Source organism: Acinonyx jubatus, chromosome B4, assembly GCF_027475565.1.
Source record: "Acinonyx jubatus isolate Ajub_Pintada_27869175 chromosome B4, VMU_Ajub_asm_v1.0, whole genome shotgun sequence".
NCBI classification, from domain to species: Eukaryota; Metazoa; Chordata; class Mammalia; order Carnivora; family Felidae; genus Acinonyx; species Acinonyx jubatus.
Window position 1 is genome coordinate 19,080,461 of NC_069387.1, and position 21,708 is coordinate 19,102,168.

The 21,708-nt window shown below is 39.5% G+C and overlaps 1 protein-coding gene across 14 annotated transcripts in view; it reads right to left on the reverse strand.

Moving 5' to 3' along the window:
* Positions 1 to 21,708, reverse strand: part of NEBL (nebulette) — a 356,435-nt gene that overhangs the window by 60,177 nt on the left and 274,550 nt on the right. For 11 of the 14 annotated variants that reach the window (XM_027073573.2, XM_027073571.2, XM_053225370.1 and 8 more), the window contains 6 exons: positions 21,149 to 21,250; positions 20,078 to 20,179; positions 9,622 to 9,735; positions 7,928 to 8,029; positions 3,700 to 3,804; positions 1,875 to 1,982 (listed from right to left, as the gene is read on the reverse strand). The exons of 2 other annotated variants lie outside the window; for them this stretch is intronic. In XM_027073573.2, coding sequence (XP_026929374.2) covers positions 1,875 to 1,982; positions 3,700 to 3,804; positions 7,928 to 8,029; positions 9,622 to 9,735; positions 20,078 to 20,179; positions 21,149 to 21,250 — 633 coding nt within the window. The remainder of the gene's footprint in view (positions 1 to 1,874; positions 1,983 to 3,699; positions 3,805 to 7,927; positions 8,030 to 9,621; positions 9,736 to 20,077; positions 20,180 to 21,148; positions 21,251 to 21,708) is intronic. One more of the 14 variants, XM_027073569.2, reaches the window with a different exon arrangement.

Consider the following 21,708-nt stretch of genomic DNA (forward strand, 5'->3'; position numbering starts at 1 on the left):
AGGCAACGTAGCACAAACAGCTAAATAATAGCAGCCCGGGGCTGATGGGAAGAACACAGAAAACCCAGTTTGAAGGTGCTGGTCTTTTCCTTAAAGGAGGAGGCAGGACCATGAGTGAGAGATGGGGGAGAAGAAGCCGAGCCGGGCGAGGACTGTAAACTGTACAGGCCCCGGAGGCTCAACCCGGGGGTTGCCTTCCAGCTCCCCACTTGGCATCATCGCAGCACTTGACATACTATTCTTGAAATGCAGAGAAGGTGGTACGACTGAATGTTCGCGTCGCTCCAAAATGCATATGTTGAAACCCACCCCCGAGGTGATGGATGCATTAGGATCCATCCTTTGGACGGACTTTCCTTTGGAAAGTCATCAGGATCGAAGAGGTGAGGAGGAGGAGGCCTTCGTGATGGGGTTAGCGCCCTCCTACAAGTCACGAGAGAGCTTGCTTCCCCTGTCTACTCTCGGCTACACGAGGACACAAACAAGGCAGCAATCTGCCCCCCACAAAAGGATCTCGCTAGAAACACGACCTCCCGGCACCTTGATCTCAGACCTCCAGCCTCCAGAAGCGTAAGAAATACATTTCTGTTGTTTAAGCCCCTCAGTCTGTGGTACTTGGTTAACAGCACCCCAAACTGACAAAGACAAAGATAGGCCAGTAAGAGCTATCCCCCTAAACCTAACTTGGGGTAGGGCTTCTCAACTATGACCAAATTTACCTGCTCCGCCAGGTCAGTTAAAACCAACAGCTAATTTAGTCGAAAGATTCACCTGACTATTCTTGATCAGACTCCTCTCTATTGGCTTAAGAAGTTACAAGATACGAAAAATACACGCGATTATCTTCTCCTTCCTTGCTTGAAGAAGAAATCAGACAACTTGGACAATTCAACAAGCCACAGTAATGTCTGAGTGCCCTTTCCTTGAGAAGAGGAATGATGACATTTCAACCAACAGCACATAAACTGTTTTCAAAATTCTTGTGAGAGTTCTATTGTCCAGAAGTTATCTTTTCTCCCTGTTTCGGTGTTGTTGCTGGAGAACAGAAAAGATGGGGCCCACGGAGCACACATAGCTGGAACACCCCAGAACACTGGGTTGTAGTCAGCTGATAGTACTGTCCACTATTTCTGTCCCTCTGAAGTAATAACTTGGTGTACCCATAGAATCTGGATGTTGGCTGCAGAGAAAACCTTCTGTGCCTGGTATCTGGTCCCCAAAAATGTAGGGACAAAAAATGAACAAAAGAAGTCTCACTGGGAAAGAGCAAAATCATTTGGGAAATATCTGGACATGACTCAGCATCATTTTAAGTAGAGAACAAAGTACATACATACAAAAAAACTCTTAGCTTCTCTCTTCTCTTGATATTTTTAAACTTCCATGTCACTGTTTATTTGGGGGAGGGAGGAATCAACTAAATAAGCTAACAGAGACACGAGAATCTTTCATGACTTTCCCAGGCCCTAAAACATTGGCATTTCCTGGATATGTAATTTCAGATAAGACAATTAATTTCAGTGGATAATCATCAATCTAGGGGATTAGTTGACATATATAAAGTTTTGATCATATTGCTTAGCATAGAGTAAGTATCTAATAAATGTTCTACTGTCACTGAAAAATAAAAGGCAAATAAAGCAACCAGCCCTTCGTTTTCTTTTCCTTTTTTTTTTTTTTTTTTCCTCCTCATCAGACTTTTTACCTGGACACAAACTGAAAATGTCAACTTTGTAATCACAGGATGTGATCAGTTGGGAGAGCATGTGACTATCGATCTCAGGGTCATGAGTTCAAGGCCCACGTTGGGCGTAGAGAATACTTAAAAATAAAGAAACGAAAAAAATAGTTGATAGCAAATCAAAGGGACTCACCTCACTATGCATCTTTTGAGCCTCCTTTGAAGCTTGATACAATGGCGTCTCAACAAATTCAAGCATCGATTTCCCCTTATTTTTCTCATACTCTTCTTTATACTTAACCTTCATTGAAAAAAAAGTATAAAGAGCACATAAAGTTCATTAGCCCTTCCACAAATAGAGCCAAGTAAAATCAATATGTCCAAAATTAATCATCCTAGTTTCTAAAATCACATTATTCTGGCCACTTTGGGTTGGTCAGTGGGTCCCCTGTGGTTAATGACGTACAAAAAAGGTAAACAGGTAATATATAAAAATATTTAAGAAGTAAAAATAACTTAGAACTACTAAATAACGTAGTTCTGGGACTTGGATGAAGTATTTAAATCACTGCGATATACAGATATATCTCATATATAAGGGGTTAATATGGATATGATCATTTTATACACATAGAGACAGAGATGCAGAGATCCCTGCGATGGCTTCAAAAGTCTATGAGTAAATCATGAACAAGGAGGAAAACATAGTGCGATTCTGTCTTTCTGTCAAAGGGAAGGCAGTGTTCTCTGGGGGCACTGAATTTTTCCATAGATGTTGAGTAAAACACACACACAGATTGCTTTCAGTTTCACCCTGCATTATTTAATAATATCATGCCATGAATTATTTATTTCAATTACAACCAATCTCCATCTTATTTTAGTTTATAAAATGATCGATAAGTTCCATCTCCTAATAACAGAAACCAGAATTATACGTAGCTGTCAGAGTGATTGGCTTTTTCTTAGCAGTGTCCCTTTTTAAATTAAATTCCCAGAAAAGTTTTGATCATGATTCATTTCCTTCAGAAATGTATTTTCATTAAAATCCTTAGGTGTAAATAATTTTTTTTTATGAAATTGCTCCTTAAGTTATATAATAACAGCAGTTTTAATGGCATTTCAATACAAAGGCAGCTTTTCAATACTTAGAACTTTGTGGTAGCGGGAAATGTAACAGATTTTTTTGAATTCCTATTTGTAGGACGACTTTTGTTTCAGAGAACTAGCTAGAGTGATCAATGAGAGTGTTTAAAGTGTAGTAACATACTATGGTAGGATAAAACTTTGTGGGAAAAATTAAATGAAAATAAGAATACAAAGAGAAAAAAAAAAAGTATGTTTCCAAAGCTTAAAGGAGAGCTGAGCTGTATATTTTTATTTTTTTTAATTTTTTGTTTGTACATTTTTTAAATAAATGAAGGTGGGTATCAAATCATTAAGGAATGTATGTTCCACAGAGTACGTTTAATAGACTGATGTAAAATTATATTTTAATAGATGCTAGAATGACATCTTTTGTAACTACTCAGAATAAAAGAAATATGCGGATACCAACTTTAAAGTGTGCATGGAAAAAGAAATTGTAAAATTTCTTTCAGGGAATACACAGAATCTTATCGTTGAAAGAAACATTAACGTAAGATCATTTTTAATCACACTGGTAATTGAGCTGAGAAATTATACTAAACTTTGCGCCCGGAAAATGAATTCTGCAGCTGAAAACGACAAATCGGTACACTATAAAAACTGAAATCGTCAGGAGATTCGATCATTTAAGTAACTGATACAGAAGTTTAAAATTGTGTGAAGGAACTTTCTTTACGAAATGCTTTGCCCCCGAAACATGGTTCCAGCTTTCCCAACCCAGTGAGACTGAATAGTGTTTGAGATCTTCCAAAGCAACGTTCACTTCCTCAGGATGCAGGTCCTTTTCGGCTGTTGCCCCGGCTCAGGGGAGGCCTGTGGCGGTGGGTAGTTAAAGGGTCCAGAAGGCGGTGGGGGGAGGGGTTGCACACCTGACTCTGGAGCTTGGCGTTGCCTTTATGGTGCAAGTGTTCAGCGGCGTCCGCATCAAAATGGTACATTCCTTTGTTTTCCTCAAAAAGCTTTCTATACTCCCACTAAAACAGAGAACGTGAAAATAAAATCAGGATAAAAGAGACTGATTAAAGCAACTAATCCTTAGGAATGCAAACTAAAAAATACAAGGCAACAAGAGCGGCAAACCCATCGTGCTGGCTGCTCTCGTGGACTTCCCACACTAAGGGAAACCACAAGGCCGGGCAGACCAGCTCTAGGTGGTCAAGGCAAGACACCCAAGAGAAGCAGGGGACAACCAGCTGTCAGCACAATGTGAAAGACACTGGGGAGTGGCAGTGTTAAAGCCAGTGACGGGACTCGTGTGACCAAGCAAGGTGGGCAAAATAAAGGCGATCTGTCCAGCCCGTATCCTCAAACAGAAATGTGTTTGATGGCATCTACGAGAAGAGAAGGAAAGAAGAACCAACAGAGGAAAGGAAAGTGGGGAGCAGGAAAAGAAAAAAGTTGTACAGGAGGGCTCGGCCACGAGAATGACTGGCAAGGATCATAAGGAAAATGAGAGAGTGAGAACTAATTCAAATAATTTTCCTAAAAGGAGAGGATAGGTGGTGCCTGCGAGAAAAACAGAGGAGTCTGGGTAGAGCCGGTTGAATTTTTAAGGTGAAGAAATTGGATTAAGACACAGACAAAAAGGTGAATTTGGAAGAGACGCCAAATTTGGCAACCGTGGGACTCCAAATACAACAGCGTGCAATAAGACAGAAATTGCTTCGTGACTTCTCTCATTAAAGATCAGACAGTTATTTCACCCTATTTGGAAAAGCCTTCTAGAGATAAACAGTAACTCTCAAAGACTCAAGGCTACAGAGACTTAAGGTAAAGCTGGCTGCCCCTTAAGCGGTGAGGATTTCAGGGGAAATGGCAATTTTGTGCAGGATGTAGGGAGAGGTAAGCTTGCGTTCAAAAGAGAGTGGGAAAGAGCTGGCCAGAACAGAAGTGACTTTCAGGTCTTAGCAGATGCTCCAGGGATCCGAGAGTGAAACAGGAAGAGGCCCAGAGCCAGGGATGGGAAGGATGGAAGGATGCACGGGAAGGGATGTTCCACGGGGACGCAGCGATGGGTCCCCGAAGTGCTCCCAGGCGATTAGAGCACTACGTCATGGGTTCCCCCAACACTCTAACCAGAATAAAGTGAGGGAGTAAACTGCCCCCAGGAAGCTCAAGAAAATGTTCCCATCCTACGTCTCCACTGAAGAGAATAAGCTCTAATTTTGGCTCCTTTGCTAATTGAAAAAAAGTAAATAAACAATTTCGAAGGACAACAGCATGCTCAGAGACTTTATAATTTTCTTAAAAGTTATTTTATAACACGTAATTAAAATCATCATCAACTGAATGTCACTCACACTCTAGAATGTACTCTATACCAGGTTTAAAATCCAGAACTAGTTAAGTCGAAGGATACTCTGTCTGCAATAGTGGATAGAGACTGAGGAAACGTTAATAAATACTGTCCCCGATGATCTGTTTTAGGGACAGGGAATTTCAGAAACTCCGACTTAAAAAACAAACAAACAAACAAAAAAACAAACAAAACCTATTCGAACTAAGGTCTGCAAAACCATTTTCAAGACTTGCTGTGCCTTATACAATAGTCTCTGTTGCCTCCTAGTGGGAACGACAGGGTAACACGTGCTATAGATTTTTCACTTACGAAGTTATAGGAGAGCCCGAGCCCTATTTTCCGGGAGGAAATGTTCCTTCGAAGCTTTAATTAGAATGGCCGTTCAAACTCATAAGGACAAATTTTACTCTACACACTATGTGTTTTACAAAATTGATGATCTATACCAAAGACATTTAGAGGTCTTTAAAAAACAGTGATTTATAACAAGCTGACAACTAATTTTGGCAGAATGTCTGTTTATTAAGCACTTTCTTATTCAATCTTTTGATAAAATTAAGTTGCCTTTATAAATCAGCAAAATTCCCATTCTCTTCACATTAAAATTTAAAAGAGGGCAATTCTAATGTACAATAAATTTTAGTCAATGCATTATCATACAACTTTAATAAACAGACACCTCAGGGTAACGCATTTGAGTCTTAAACTCTTTTTCTCCCACGAAGTAATTATTCAGCCACAATTTTTCTATGGGAGAAAAAAAAGTCCATAATCTAGGCAAAGGCACCACCTGAATGAAGATTTAGACTTTAAAAATGGTATATACAATAAATGTAATATGTGACTTTGCTGGGTTTCTCTGCTGAGGAGGTGATAGAAACAATTTACAGTAAGTTATGATTTCTTAATTTTGCCATTCTTATAAAATAAAGGTCAATATTCTTGAAAAGAAATATTGCCTAGGAGTGGTATGTATTCTTCCAGCTACCGAATTTTTAAATTACTACCATGATATTTTTATTGTCTTATCTACACAGGAATCCTCACATCCTCGGGAAATTTAACCCAAACAGTCAAGGGCAAATGGCGCTGCAATGATCAAAACAGGATGGCAAAGACTGAACGTGAAGAAAGCAGCCAGCTCAGAGAATAGCAACGTATCAACTTTTAGAAACATCCCCGTGAGGCATGGAGGAAAATGTGACTCTCAAAAAGCCACTAAAGGAGCACAGGAATGTGTGCACAGGGGGACGAATGAGCACTGAAACGACAGGAAGCATGAACAAAATGTCCTTGACCTGAGTCTCATTCTACACCTGACAGTCCTCTATGGTTCTCTGCCCAATAGACAGCAAGAAGGACAGACTGCTTTTCTCCTGAGGACCAGTGAAAAAGTCAATTAATTAATTTAAAAATCTCTGCAAGTACGAATTCTTTACATGCATAATATATTTCAAGAAGGAGGTCAGGGATAGTGGTGGAGAAAAGACAACTACAAAATAGTGAACAGAACTTTCAATACTTCGAGGCCAAGCGCAGACATTTCTAAACCTGATCTGAAGCCAGATCTCATTCTTTAAAAATGTTTTTGTGTTTATTTATTTATTTTTGGAGAGAGGGAGGGAGAGAGAGAAAGCCAGGGAGGAGGAGAGAGAGGTGGGGAGAGAGAATCCCGAGCAGGTTCTGCACTGTTAGTGCAGAGCCTGATGTGGGGCTCAACATCATGAACCGTGAGATCGTGAGCTGAGCTGAAACCAAGAGTCAGACGCTCAACTGGCTGAGCCACCCAGGTGCCCCTTTATCTCATTCTTTAATAGTTCGGGAACCAGGTCTGGACTACAAGTTTTGTTGTTGTTGTTTTTTTGTTTTTTTGTTTTTTTGGTTTTTTTTTTTCAGTCCTGAACTGTGAGCATATCTCCTGAAGACAACTATTTTCACATTCCTTGCCCAACATATTTTCCACCTAATCTTACCTGGCCCAAAGCAGACATCCAACACATCTGGATAATTTTGAGTGCCTGGATGAGCACGTAATTATTAGAGCTGGCATAGAAATAACTTGAGGTCAAATTACAGTTCATCATCACCAGGGGCTATTCTGAGATGTAGGCAATGGGGCACAGGTGAGCCGGGGTCCTCAGCTATGAGAACCGGTGAAGTCGGGGTCCACACGCTTTAAGTGTTTGAAACAGCAACCAGGAGGTGAGTTCTGCCGGAATCACTACTTGGCAGCGTGCACAAATATTTTCACTAGGGCGTGAAAAAAACCGCTCTCGCCCCCTAACTGCTTTGAAGAAACCGTGGAAGCCTCCACAAGACCAAAAGTAGAGTGCTAACGTAATGTTGGATTTATTTCCAGAGAAAACACAAATTAGCCTAAGACGATCTTGTATGTTACCGAGGCCCATTTGAATACCAGACACGCTGCTCTGGCCCCCAAAAAATACAAGATCCCTGCTTTAAGCCTGACCTTCAAGTGGCTTCAGTCTAATGCGGAAGAAGAAAGAGGAAGAACGACAGAAAGAAGTCTCGTGCAAGCACTTTGAAGTGTAGTTGTTCAACAGGAAAGGTTGCATTCGGGCGATATTAAAGAGCTAGTGAGAACCCCCTGTGTAAAGCGACAGCTTCCGTGGGCTTCGAGCAAGCAGACCACTACTTTTGAAGGAGTTAGTAATTCAGGGAGAGGTGGAGCCCAGGCACGCCTGATGAAGCAGGTACGCTCATGAACAGGCTCAAAGCCATCCTGGCTCTCTGGGGCCACAGGGCATCCCCGGCTGCCATCAAACAAACCCACTTACTCGGCTGAGCATTTTGCTGGCTTTCAAAGCATGGTCTAAGAACAAGTTTGGGAGATCCGAGACTGGATCATGCATATTTTGAATGTCTTTCTTGTACTTCACCTATGAAAATAACAGGGAACAACATACCGTCCAGGAGAAGAAAATATTATGCTTTTGCATTATCGCCATTATCATTTTCAATACATCGAAAAACACCACATAGTGGTAAATTAACAGGCGAGTTTACAGGCGGCCACAAGATGGTGCTCATTTACTACAGAATGAGTTAAAAAAGTTACTGCTAGGGTCTTGAAAACATTTCGGTAATTGCTTTTATTGTTTACATATTTAGAAAGGGTGACAGTCACAGAATCAGGTAATTTTAATAGACATTCTGTTTCCAAAAGGAACAGTAACTTTATTCTTTAGAAATTACCATATTTTAATTATGCTCTGGAGCAATTTAAGGGTTTTTGGTGTTTTTTCATCCTATTGCAATACAGACATTCTTCTTTTATTTCCAACTATTCTAAATATACAATATTAGTAATAGTAATACTAAAATATTAATAACAGAAAATATTTGAGCATTAACTTTGTGCCAAACATTTTATACGTAGTATTTAATTTCCACAACAACCCTTGTGAGTAGATACTTTAAGTATCTCCATTTTACAGAGGAGTAAACCAAGGCACAGAAAGATGAAGGTATAGAATTAAGAGGCAGAACAGGATTCAAATTCAAGCAATCCAATTCTAAACCCTGTGCTTTCAAGCACTATGCTCTAGGTTCCTTTATGTGTATTCCAACCCTATCTGCTTTCCATTTTTACACGCACACGAGATAAAAAACAAATAAGACAAAGAATCCATTCTGATATTCCAGTGATCCCAACAGACCCATTACAAGTGTTGGTAGGAAACACAGGTGAGTGAAGAGGCACAAATAACAATACCTACTAAACATCAAGGGAAATAAGCTATGCTGAGTCCCGAGGACAGGGCAAGAGTTGAAAAGTTTCAGTGATCTGACAAAGCAACAGTTCAACAATTCCTCATCTCAATACTTGCAAAGGTATTATGCATCCTTCAACCACAGCAAAGTGGTCCATTCTTTCCCATGTTTCCGTGTTTACGCTCTGCTTGATTCTAATAAAAATTTAAGGCATCTTTTCATGTCAACTGAAACTTGATTATTTTTAAAAACACAAAATGAAACCAAGCCTGTGAAGAGGTATTTCACAGCGTTTGCATAAGGCATAGGAAAGATACTGTTTAAGACGTTATCAGTGCAATTTCTGAAAATTTCTTTCGTATAAACTACCATATGCCAGGTTGTACGTTACAGGAGCCCAATTTCCTGGGCACAATTACATGAGTTAACTGTTGTCATAACCACTAATTTAACATACTACATACCGCTTATTTCGCAAAACTCTGTAATCTGGTTCTACTCTTGAACAGATAGAATAGTTTTATTAGCAATACTATTCCTAACTTATTAACTAATCAGTAATCAGTAACCATTAGTGGTAACTTACAATAATACATTTTCCTTGAGAAAGCTCTCAGGAAAGTATGCTTCAGTGTTTGCAACTAAAATACTTGGGAACTGCATCATCTCGATTCAGTATTAGCAATTAGTAATTACAATACAGTTGATTCTAAAGATACTGAAAATAATTGCCTATGAATCACACGTCATAACTTACATCGCTCACCAGTGCAGTGACAAGCTGACTTTGCCTAAAAGAAGCGTTTTCAAGAGGATTGTAACGATGTTTCTTATCCTTCATTTCACTATCAAATTTTTCTTTGTATTTAATCTGCCATAAAAGAAGAAAACAGGATAAATTAAACAGCACATTTATCTTTAAGCTTTCAAAATGAAACATTTGATTTTTAATTAGATCAGACCTAAGCTACCTTAAAAACAAATGGTAACAAAGCTTAAATTCCTGGTATTTTTCCTCCTATAAAGCTTAATTAGGCATAAAAAATTTTTTTATGGAAAAACAACCTCTACTTGAACATTGATCATAAATGCAATTAGGCATGAACTCAAATCCTATTAACAAGAATTATACACTAAAATCTCAGGATTTTTAAATGTCAGGTTTCCATTTCTGCATTCTTATTGCCTATGATCAATTAGAAATTGAGACCACAGATGAATGAAAGTCTATAACATTTAGAAAATGGATCCTGAGACCCAGAATTTGAATATGAATTTTCCTGAGGGAATTATTCCAAATACGGGACATGGTTTAGATTATGGTTTTTCTCATCATTTCCCAGTTGCTCAAAAATTCATTTTTAGGGATTACATTTTCTGAAATGTCCTGGGTCTATTTAATGTCAATTTTTTATTCCTCTGCTTTAGCTCCACAGTTATATTCAGCAGCAAAGTATCTCTAATACTTACTCTGTATTATTTTTCTCCTTTTTAAAGTAGTCTATCCATTTCTCTATAGATAGAGAAATATGTGAAGGTAGGTTATGATAACTACCTGAAATGTAGATACAAGTCCTTTACTAAAAACAAAACCCAAAAAACTAGTTATTGGAATCTCACACCCGCTTTGATTCCTGCACCCAGGAAAAGGAGGCATAGACCTCAAAAGCAGAAGCTCGCTCTTTTGTTCTCTTACGATAACTTTACAATATTACAATTCTCACAGTATTGTGTTCTTACAACATTGTCCTAATGCATCTTCATTCATATATCTTTAAGCCCTACCTCGAAAAAATTTTTTCTGATTTTTCAAAGTTTATTTATTTATTTTGAGAGACAGAGCATGTGCGCACAAGCCGGGGAGGGGCGGAGAGAGAGGGTGAGAGAGAATCCCAGGCAGGCTGTGCGCTGTCAGTGCCGAGCCCCATGAGGGGCTCAATCTCAGGAACTGTGAGATCATGGCCTGAGCTGAAGTCAAGAGTCAGATGCTCAACCCACTGAGCCACCCACCCACTGAGCCACCCAGGGGCCCCTCGAAGTAATTTTTATCAAGAAGCAATTTGGGTCTGGCTGCCACTATCTGTTTTAATTGAGTGTACACTGGGTGATGTCTTCCTCAAGGACACATGTCTGGTACCTATGGGAGACCGCTAGTGAAAATCCTGGTGAGAATACATTTGGAAAAGATTCCAGGATGGCTTACAGGAAATATTTTCTGCTGTGCCTCCATTTGCTACTAATAACTTTCGGATAGTCACATTGCCTTACAAATTCCGGCGAAACCTCATTTATTCTAATTAATTAGACTAGTTAATAAACTTTACAAAGCAAGAAAAACTCTGATTTTATACGAAATATATATATTTATGTCTTGAAATCAGGCACAACATCACCAATGAAATAAATTTAGATCTCATTTGCTATTTTCCACGGTCATGGGCACCACAGCAAAAGTTTCCCCTCCCTGGTCCTCCTCTAAATTCCACTCCCGTCACAGGGCACTTGTCCATCCCTCTTCCAGGACACTTGTCACCATGTTTTAATCTGTGCTTTTGTCTCTCTAGGTTTTTAGTGCCTAAAGGACATTTGCTTGACAATGAGAGGAGGCTCTCTTAACTGTCTTCCACCTGAATGGCACTCCTGACTCAGCCAGATTCACCAACACTCTCCCCTGATTGAACAAGACATTCTAACTGATGGCCTCAGTGCCCTGAACGTTCTGGTAGCTGTTTACCCCATCAACCAATCCACCTATGCAATCCTGGCTTGCACCCAGTTTTCCTTCAATGATTCAAATTCTCCAATCCCGGGCACCATAAGCGTCTTAGTTACGTATTAGCTAAGTGGCAAAATTAGGTTATATCCTCTCTGAGAAGAGAGAGCCTGTCCTACCGTCTGCCCACAGCATGGAGGGGGTGAAACTTGGAAAGGAACCTGGAGCCAATGGCATTCTCACCTGCCATTTGTTTTCCCAGGCGAAGGTATGGTTCCGAAAAGCAATAGTCGATCCGCATTGCGATGACTCCTTTTTCCTCTCCTCACTACATCGAGCCTGTGTTGAGTTCCTGCCATGAGGTAGGATGAGCTCCCACCCGAGGCTGGGGGTGGGATCAAGACACGCTCTGTCAAGATGGGGGTCGGCCATCTTCCCAGCAGCGGATCTGACTGAATCACAGTCACTTGAAAGTGGTTTAAGCGCCCCAGCACTTCCACTCCCGTTAGCTACGTTATAAACTTGCCAAGAGTCAAGCTGAGTTCGTCCCTAACCCCATTTACGCTGGCTGTACTTATCATAATCACGTGATTTAATCTAATACTGCAAAGACTGACATAATATATATTAATATACATATGCATGTATGTATGCCTATGTGTGTTTATACTCCTGTGCCCACGAAGTCCCTGTTCCTGAGGGAGGCCCCGGGGACATGCAGTAAAAAATGAACTTGATTCCATCCAGGCGTCACTGCTGATGGTTAGGCGCAAAGACAAACTCCGGGAGGGTGAGCTGGCTGCAGCAGCACAGGGCAATGAGGCCACGGAGCCACATTTTGTGGCAGACCCTCTTCAAGTCTGAGGAACCGAGGGTATTTGAGTTAAGGCGCGAAGAGAGTGTACTTAGTGAGGGAAAGCAGGGAGAGGGGTGGGGGGAAGGGGCATGCTGATAGAGTGTGCCCAGAGGGAACAGCAGGTGGAAGGCGAGAGAGGGGCACACAGCATGATCAAGGAATTTAAGAACACAAGGGTGGCCGGAGGATGGAGATTACACTAGAGACTGGAGAGCAGGAACGGCCAGGTCCTACGGAGCTCTGTAGCTGCCATGGATCTTGGGCTTCATCCTAAGGCTGGTATGAAGTCATTCTAAGCACGTTTGCGACTTGAGCAGGTTTGCCACTGGAAGGATTCCGAACGCCAGTCTGGACAGAGCGTGTCTTGATCCCACCCCCAACCTCGGGTGGGAACTCATCCTACCTCATGGCAGGAACTCAACACAGGCTCGATGTAGTGAGGAGAGGAAAAAGGAGTCATCGCAATGTGGATCGATTATTGCTTTTCAGAAATATACCTTCCCCTGGGAAGAACAAGTGCCAGAGTCGATGGCAGGTGAGAATGCATCACGTTCATTTCCAAGTTTCACTCCCTCCATGTGGCCTCCGTCCCTCATGTAACTGTGCTGGCATGCGGAGAGCAGGATGGCTTCTCTGTGCTCAGAGATGATGTAACCGACGCTTGCCACTTAGCTAATACTAGATTAGACTATTTTCTAATTTTGGACATATTTAAATTATCTGGGTACGTCTATTCTCCCATTAGACAGTGAGCCAGGAACAAAGTTTTATTCATTTTTTTATCCCCAGGGCCTGGTATAATGGATTGGAATGGATTTGGTACTTCCTATATGTTTATTAAATATATAAATTAATGATGAAAATGATAAGCAAAAACTCTCTTTTATGACTCATACAATGAGTCAAACCTTGAGACACGTGTCGGAGATTACAGGATCTCTAATATTTCTCTGACTCTCCAAGTACACACACATACACACACACACACACACACACACACACACACACATGCACACACACGTGTGCATGCACACCACAGTCACTGTTAAATCGATTGGAACTAGAGCCCATGAAGAAGATAAAGAATGTGAAAGGAATGCAAAACAATAGATATAAAAACATTATGCTGAATCTGTATTTTACTGTATAGTTCCTGCTGGATTTGCATTCGTTCATTCATTCACTCATTCAAGAAATATTTATGTAATGGCTCCTCTGTGTCGCTCACTGGGCTAAAGAGGGCCATACTGAAGAGACTGAAGGAACAGTTGGTAACTGTGTTCAAATATTTGAAAAAATCAAAAAATGGCATTTGCTCTACTGCGGAAGGTAAAGTTAGTATCGATGCGTAGTTAGTATACATGGGTAGTTAGCCTCCATGGTTTCTGTGGATAATGATGAAAAGAAGTTACATTTAGGCTAATACCTGTAGGATGTGCAGAAATTATTCAGATGAACATTAGGAACCTTTTTTCTGAAAGCCCTCTCTGATGTCCCAGACTGCTGGTGTATTTTTGAAACATCCCGCCTTTACCCAGTCACAGAGATCACACCTTGGTGTCATTATCTGCCACACCGCTGCACTGTGGATCTTTCCCATTAGGCTGTAAGCTCAGTGATGGCAGGGGCTGTATCTGTCCTGTTCACCTTTGAAAATCTACCCCCAAGCACAGGGTCCAGCATGTAATATCTATCTCATTTGAATCAATACATGGATGGAGAATGGATTCTTTCACTGAAAGGCAGGAGCAGGTACCTTCCACGGTGTCCTCAAATTTTGATATAGCCTTGCGATAGATTTTGATGAGAACTTTATTTTTTTTTCATTCATCCAGCATAGTTTACTTAGAACCCTGATTTTTAAGTTTCAATATCCACCTCAATACCTTAAGACCATTCTTTTCAAAATGGAAAAATACCAATTCCCATCTAAGTAAAGGATTCTACTTTCAGGAATTGTTAGCATTCCATCTATTCATTTAGTATCTCTTGAGGCATTATCTGTATTAACCTCTATACTAGGCACTGCTTTTACATATTCCTGAGGATAACAAACTCACATTTAGGTGACAGAGTCAGAGATAATCATCAGGTAGCCATTACTGAATACTAGAGATCACAGAATTGATGTTCTAGAGAAGAATAATAAGAAATCCCAAATTCACATTCTTTCGAAATATGCATGGGAAACTGCATGCCTCACATGTAATGAGCATTAGTCACAGCTTAGGTCCTAATAAGGGTGAACTAGGGGCATAAATTACACATCTTAGGAATAATTGGGTACATAAAATAAGCTATTCAGAACTAAATGCCATTCTAATGCAATATTCTCCTGAAAGTATTTAATAGAAGTCTAATATCTTAAAAATATAACAAAGTGTAATAAAGTACTCTCATGACATTACTAATTAAGCACAGAGTAATGCAAATGATCCCAAAATTTGTGATCATACTTCACACAAACTCATGGTTATGTTTGTGTGGAGGTTTGAAATCCATTCACACTCTTAATTCACAATCCAAATATAGAAATATATTACGAATTGTCTCAATACCAAATTGTCTCCCTTCGACTTACTAGTCTAACCTGCACACAACTCCTTTCGGGACAACTTTATTTTTAAAGATTTCTACCACTGCTACGCATTGGGTTATACACCCTAAGACTTGAATTTTAAAATTCTGTCTAACCTTTCCAGGTTATTTCTGTAGTGTGAGATCAGTGATTTAAAATATATCTGTTGCTCCTATCCTTGTAATAAGTGCAGTAAGAGGCAAAGTGTTGTGAAATTTATCTCTAAGCTTCAGTACTCCATGTGATCTGATTCAAAGACACCTAAGGAACAAAGACACAAGAGTTTCCCTCATTAGTTAACCACAAAGCAAAATAACTTCATTACATAAAAAAAAACATGCTTATCAGACACTGACACCCAACTATTTCTTACCTCTTGCTATAAAGGGTTGCATGTAAATGAAGTGAGAAAAGAGCCAAATGGTTTCAATGGGCCCCTTGGTCACCTTCTGACTGGTTCACTCACTCACTACACATACACATTCAATATCCTATCCTATTTTCAACCCACACTTCACACATCTGAGTGTCTGTCTCTTCATGCACACTCACATCTCCTGACGTGATGCTTTCCCTTGACTAACTGGGGACTCAACCATGGAACAAAATATCTCCCTCCAGTTTCAAGACCACTTGAGAAAGGGAGAAATAGGTGTTGGGTTGGGTGAGTTGCCTCCTTATGCATGTTACCCCTATACCTGAGTCAATTACTTTGCAAACAAATGAAAAGTTACTTATGCCCATGACTGATTTTATTTACATTATAAATACCATCATATCTAATGATCCTGATGTTTACCAACCTTTCCTTTTAATATAGGAGAGGTATATAGGATCATAGTCCTAAAAGTTGATGAGGAATGTTAAGACTTAGCAAGATTTTCAGAGACCCACACTTGGAGAAAACACTGGAATTGTTAAACTACAATAATATAACTTAAAATCATTCCTCATAACTGCAACTAGACAAAGCAGTGTTTCAATGGCCTGAAGCCTGACTTCTAAAGCCAGTAGTTCAAAGCTTCACCACGAGGGGTGCTGGACTTCAGCCCCACCTATGACTTCAGACAAAGGAAGAAAAAAGCAGAAGCAGACTCCAAAAGAAAGCTTTTCATCATCGCCACAGAAACAAATGTTAGGGGAAAAATGGAAAATTTGATAAGTATACCTTCATTATCAGTGAAAATGAAGCGTAAACAAATAACACAATGCCATACACCTATAGGCACCAATTCTCTCCAAGTTTGGATGAAATTAAACTAAAAGCTATCAAGGAAGATAGTATATCCAGATTCTTATGTAGAACTTGCCATAAAATCAATAGTATTTTCAGGTCTGAATTTTACACAAAATCATATCCCTGTCCTTATTTTCATAACAAAATAACATCTTACTTTGTACCAACTGTGAATGATCTAGAGAAATTTGTTTAATCAGTCTATGTATATTTATTGAAGTCCAATCTGTGCTATTCTGTAATGATGAATTAAACACATGTCAACCCTGTCCCCATAAAGCCTGCTATGTGGTAGTAAAGGAGATAGTTCACACACACGCGCGCACGCGCGCGCGCGCACACACACACACACACACACACACACATTTTTGATTAATACAGACTGTGTTAAGAACTATAAAGAACCAGAACTGAGAATGAAGGGGAGGGAGCAATACAATTTAAATTGGCAAGTCAAGGATGCGACACTGAAGCCAAAATTTGGGGGTAAAGAAGTTGGTTGGGAGAGTGTTTGCCAGGAAGACAGAATGGGAGATTCTCCAAACCAATTAACATCCCCATTCAATTTGAGGACAATATTTATAATTAAATTTTAATGGCAATCTAAAATGTACTTTTTATGTTTCAAACCCATTCTTGTCAATACATCCCATGCAATTTTAGAACAAACACTAGTTATTATAAATACAAAAGTTTTCCTTGATGTTATAAAACTAACAGAATTGCATTCACCATGTAGACAAATTTCCAGTAATAAAGACGATATATGAATATATTAACAAATCAGCTGCTCTTAAAAGGATTTTGTCTCCCCCCACCAAAATAAATAAATACACTTAAAAAAATCTTTTAGAAAAAGGGGGCGTTTGGGTGGCTCAGTCGGTTAAGCGTCTGACTTCAGCTCAGGTCATGATTTCACAGTTTGTGAGTTCGAGCCCCACACTGGGCTCTCTGCTGGAGCCCACTTCGGATCCTCTGTCCCTCTCTCTCTCTGCCCCTTCTCCACTCATTTTCTCTCTCGCTTTCTCTCTCAAAATAAACTTTAAAAAAATCTTAAAAAAGAAAAGAAGTTTGTAAGATGATGGCTTCAACAGTTACCCCCACTAACATTTGAGATACCCGGAAATACACGAATCTCATTATCTTGGCACGTGACGTGTCACTTTAATTTTTTTTTTAACTCATTTTCTCCTGATTACTTGACCATCATTTTATGTGCCTACTAAATTTTAAAAAAGGAAACTTTCACAAGTATGGCAGCAAAGCTGTTGTACAAGTTAACAAAGGGTTTTGGGTTTCCATCACCTTTCCCAGGCTCAACCCCTCAGAGGTCAATTTACTGGTTTCTTGGAAGAACTCTGCCCCCTGCTCTCTCATTCTCACCCCTTCATCAGGCAGGTCTTTCCACTATACGCCACGAGCACTACCTCCTCTCTGCCTCCTCTCTAAGTGCTCCTGGTGCTATCTGCTCTCCCCCTCCTGCACCTGTCCCCGGGTCCTCTGCTTCCTGCCTTCCTAAGTCACTTCCTTTCTAGGCATTTCTTTGCCTTTGAGTGCTCCTGTATCTATGATCTGTCATTAGGTGAGGAGCAAGACAATACATGATGGTCGAACTGTCAGTGAAAATAAGAAACCACATTTTCTGCCCTCGACTCTAGTTCACACCCCTGAAAATACACACACGGAACGTGTCGCGTTCATTCCAGGAGTCCTCTATATTCATCTGCCCAGTTTTCCTTTTTCTCTCATGAGTTTATGAGAGCAGCAAGAATGTCATGGGGAAAATAAAGATGTAACTTGCAAATTACGATCTGCTTACCTGTTGGCTCAATCAGTTGGGTGTCTGACTCTTCATTTTGGCTCAGGTCATGATCCCAGAGTCGTGGGATCAGGCTCTTTATTGGGCTCTGTGCTAGGTATGGAGCCTGCTTAAGATTCTCTCTCCCTCTCTCTCTCTGCCCATCTCACCTGTTCACGCTCGCTCACTCTCACTCCCCAAAATAAAATTAAAAATTTTTAAATAAATTTTAAAAAATAAATAAAAATTAAAATTAGAAAAAGCCTTTCGCAGACACTTCCTTCTCTATAGTCCATCTAACTTGTTTAATTTTTTTTAAGTTTATTTATTTTGAGAGAGAGAGTGTGTGCGGGGGGCAGAGAGAGAGGGAGAGAGAGAGAAAATCCCAAGCAGGCTCTGCACTGACAGCTCCGACTCAAGGCTCGAACCCACAAACCATGAGATTGTGACCTGAGCCGAAGTCGGATGCTTCGCCAACTGAGCCACCCAGGTGCCCCGATTTAATTTAGTTTTTAAAATAAATTCTGCCCACAACATGCGGCTCGAATTCATGACCCTGAGATCAAGAGTCACATGCTCCACCAAGTGAGTCAGCCAGGCGCCCTTTGCATGGAGTTTTTAACATTAATTTTGGAAGAATTAACGTTTTTACAATATTGAGTATTGAGACACCTGAGCTAGAGCACAGCAGGTCTTCTCATTGGTGCAAATGTCATCATGTTCTTCTATCTGGTTTCACAGTTTTCCTCATTTACACCTCTCCATTTTGAAATGTAATCCAACTTTGCAACTTGAGGAACGGGTATTGTCAAAGTTGAAAACACCGTAAATGTATAAAAATCGCTTTTGATATTACTATTGTTGACCTGGCAAATATTATCATTTTCCATCGAGAGAGTTTTAATTCTATAGTCAAACACGCCTAACTCTCCTTATATAGCTTCTGGATCTCCGGTCTTATCTAAGAACAACTCTGTTATCCCTATGTGCTGTGTATATTCTCCTGGGTTTTCTTTTCAGATTTAAAAAATTATTTTATTGTTTACATTCACATCTCTAATCCATCTGGAATTCATTTTGTATGTAGTTTAAGATTCAGGTCCAATTTTATTTTTACTCTGATGGATGGACAGTTATGTCAGCGCCATTTATTAACTAATACAACTTCTTCCCACTGCCTTGAACCAACGCTTTCATCGTATATTAAATTCTTATACATATTGGAATCTATTTCAGGATTCCCTATGCTAGCCTACTGATCATTTTATCTCTTACTGTACTAATCCCATATTGATTTAATTTCCGTGGTTTTATATTATGTTATGGTAACTCACAACTAAAGTTCTTCACTGGTCTTCATTTTCGTACTTTTAAAGGCTATTCCCAGGCATTTCCTTTCCATTCAAACTCTAAGATCATTTGTCCATGCTTAAAAAAAAGTTCTATTGGCTTGTCATTGAAATTGCATGACATTTATATATTCATTTGGGAAGAAGTGCAATTTTTACCTGCCGAGACTTTCAGCCTAAAACATGACCTGCCTTTATACCTTTGCAGATCTTATTTGATGGTCTTCAGTGAGATTTCAAAGTTGCCTTCATTTGTCTCACCTCTTTCTTATCTTGTGATTAAACAAAAGCATTTGGAAATTGATATTTTATCACCAAGTTACAAAGTGTGGGTACGTGTGTATAGATAGATAGCAATCTAATTACTGATCTAATCTAATTGGTATCAGGATTGCTGAATTCTCGAAATCCTAGGAAATGTGACAACACAGCCCACCTCATTAAAAAGGGTTAGAATTTGAGCCTGGAGAAAAGAAACCTTTGTCTCATGCTTAAAATTGGACGTATTTTTATGCCTTAGTGAAATTTATAATTATTGCAATCCTATCTGAAATAGTTTCAGAAACATTATCTTTGCACAGTCTTGCAATTAAAGATATTATCTAAGATGAAATATTTTCCTGTGCCACTAGAAACAAAATCTCTCAATCAAATCATTGTGGAGTCATCACTCGAGTCTTACTTGACTAGAAAGTTTAGAAGCTTCCACAGCATGTTCGAAATCTGGTCTTCCAATTACAGCAGGCTCTTTATTCATTACTCCTTGCCCTTTCTTGTACTCTGCCTAAAATGAATAAATATGAGAACGTTAAATATTTCTACTTTCCAATGAAGCATTACATTAACATTAGCTGAAATAAAATATAATAGATGGTCAGTCCACAAAAAAACATCCCTTACAATCCACCAAATGACAAAATGCTGACTGCTAGGGCAGAAATTGACTTCGTGTGGTTATATAAATAAACTCGACCCTTTTGTAGTAAAATAATTACCAAGTTTGAATCTTTGTACCCTGTCACCATTGTCATCATTGTGTTTCTGTATAAACACTGAAAAAAAAATATTAGAAGAAATTTCTGGATAATTGAGATCCCAAATTCTGCAGGCAGACAGCCTGTATGGCTCGCTTGATCTCAGGAATTTAGCCCTGTTTGGTTAACATGAAGTTAAATTTCGTAAATAGTTATTGATTTTTAAGGTGAGTATAGTCTACATTATTCAAATATTTGGTTTGTGTTAGGTCATCATTTTTAACCGAGGTGCAAAGGTATGTTTAAGTTAAATGGTATTCACCAAGAAGGATATCTTGGAGAAGATAAGAAAACAGCCACGATGTGTAGAAAACGTACAAGGGCAAATGGTGGCTAAAAAGAATCTGCACAATTAACTGGAACACGATGGGAATAAGGTCAAGTGATATTCTTCGGGACAAGGTAAGGTGAGAGATAATATCAGACCAGATGACTGACAAAGTTGACTTTCAGGCTGAGACATCTGAATGCGAGCATAGCACTTACTTCTCTGAAAGTATGGCAGCATTAGCCATAGTGAAGGCAACTTTGAGCAGCTTCTGCATATACCTGAATAACCTACATAGTCAAGTGGATGATTCAGATTAAAAAAAAATTGAGACGTCATGAATTCAGATTGATTTCACCAATTCAATTAACCATTCAACTACCAGAGCCACAGGTTGTCTCCTGCAAAAAATAAGAAATCATTTCTGCTCAAGATAAGAAAGAGAGATTACATTGCTTATGATCTTGGAGATCTGCGTTGCCATCTTGATGTCTGGTCTGTTGAGATCTGCACTGTACGTGTGGGTGTCCTGTACATCTTTTCTATAAGAAATCTGATCCAAGAGGCAGTTTTGATTGAAAGAAAGAAAAAGAAATTAGTAAATTTATATAACTACCAGACTTAATGTCTATAAAATCATTTATCTGTGCTAAATCATCTTAGAGAACCCACCGACCATGAGCTGTTTTTTAAAGTTTTTTTAAGCACAACCTTTATTTGAATAGATACATTCTTTTTTCTACCATACCTAAGTCTCACTAGCATTACTGTATATGAACTGGATTCATACAACATAAAAAAATGTGAGCCCAAGACTTTGGCACAAAACCAATCTTACAGGATTTTACATAGACCGCTCTGATAAGCATGTCAACGTGGGTACGTGTGTATGTGCATATTCACATACAGAATATCCTCATCAAGGGCCTTAACTTGCCCATCACACAGTCTTGACCCCCAGTGGATGCAGGATAAGCCCAGCACGTGAAAGTAGAAAATCATTTCCTGGGG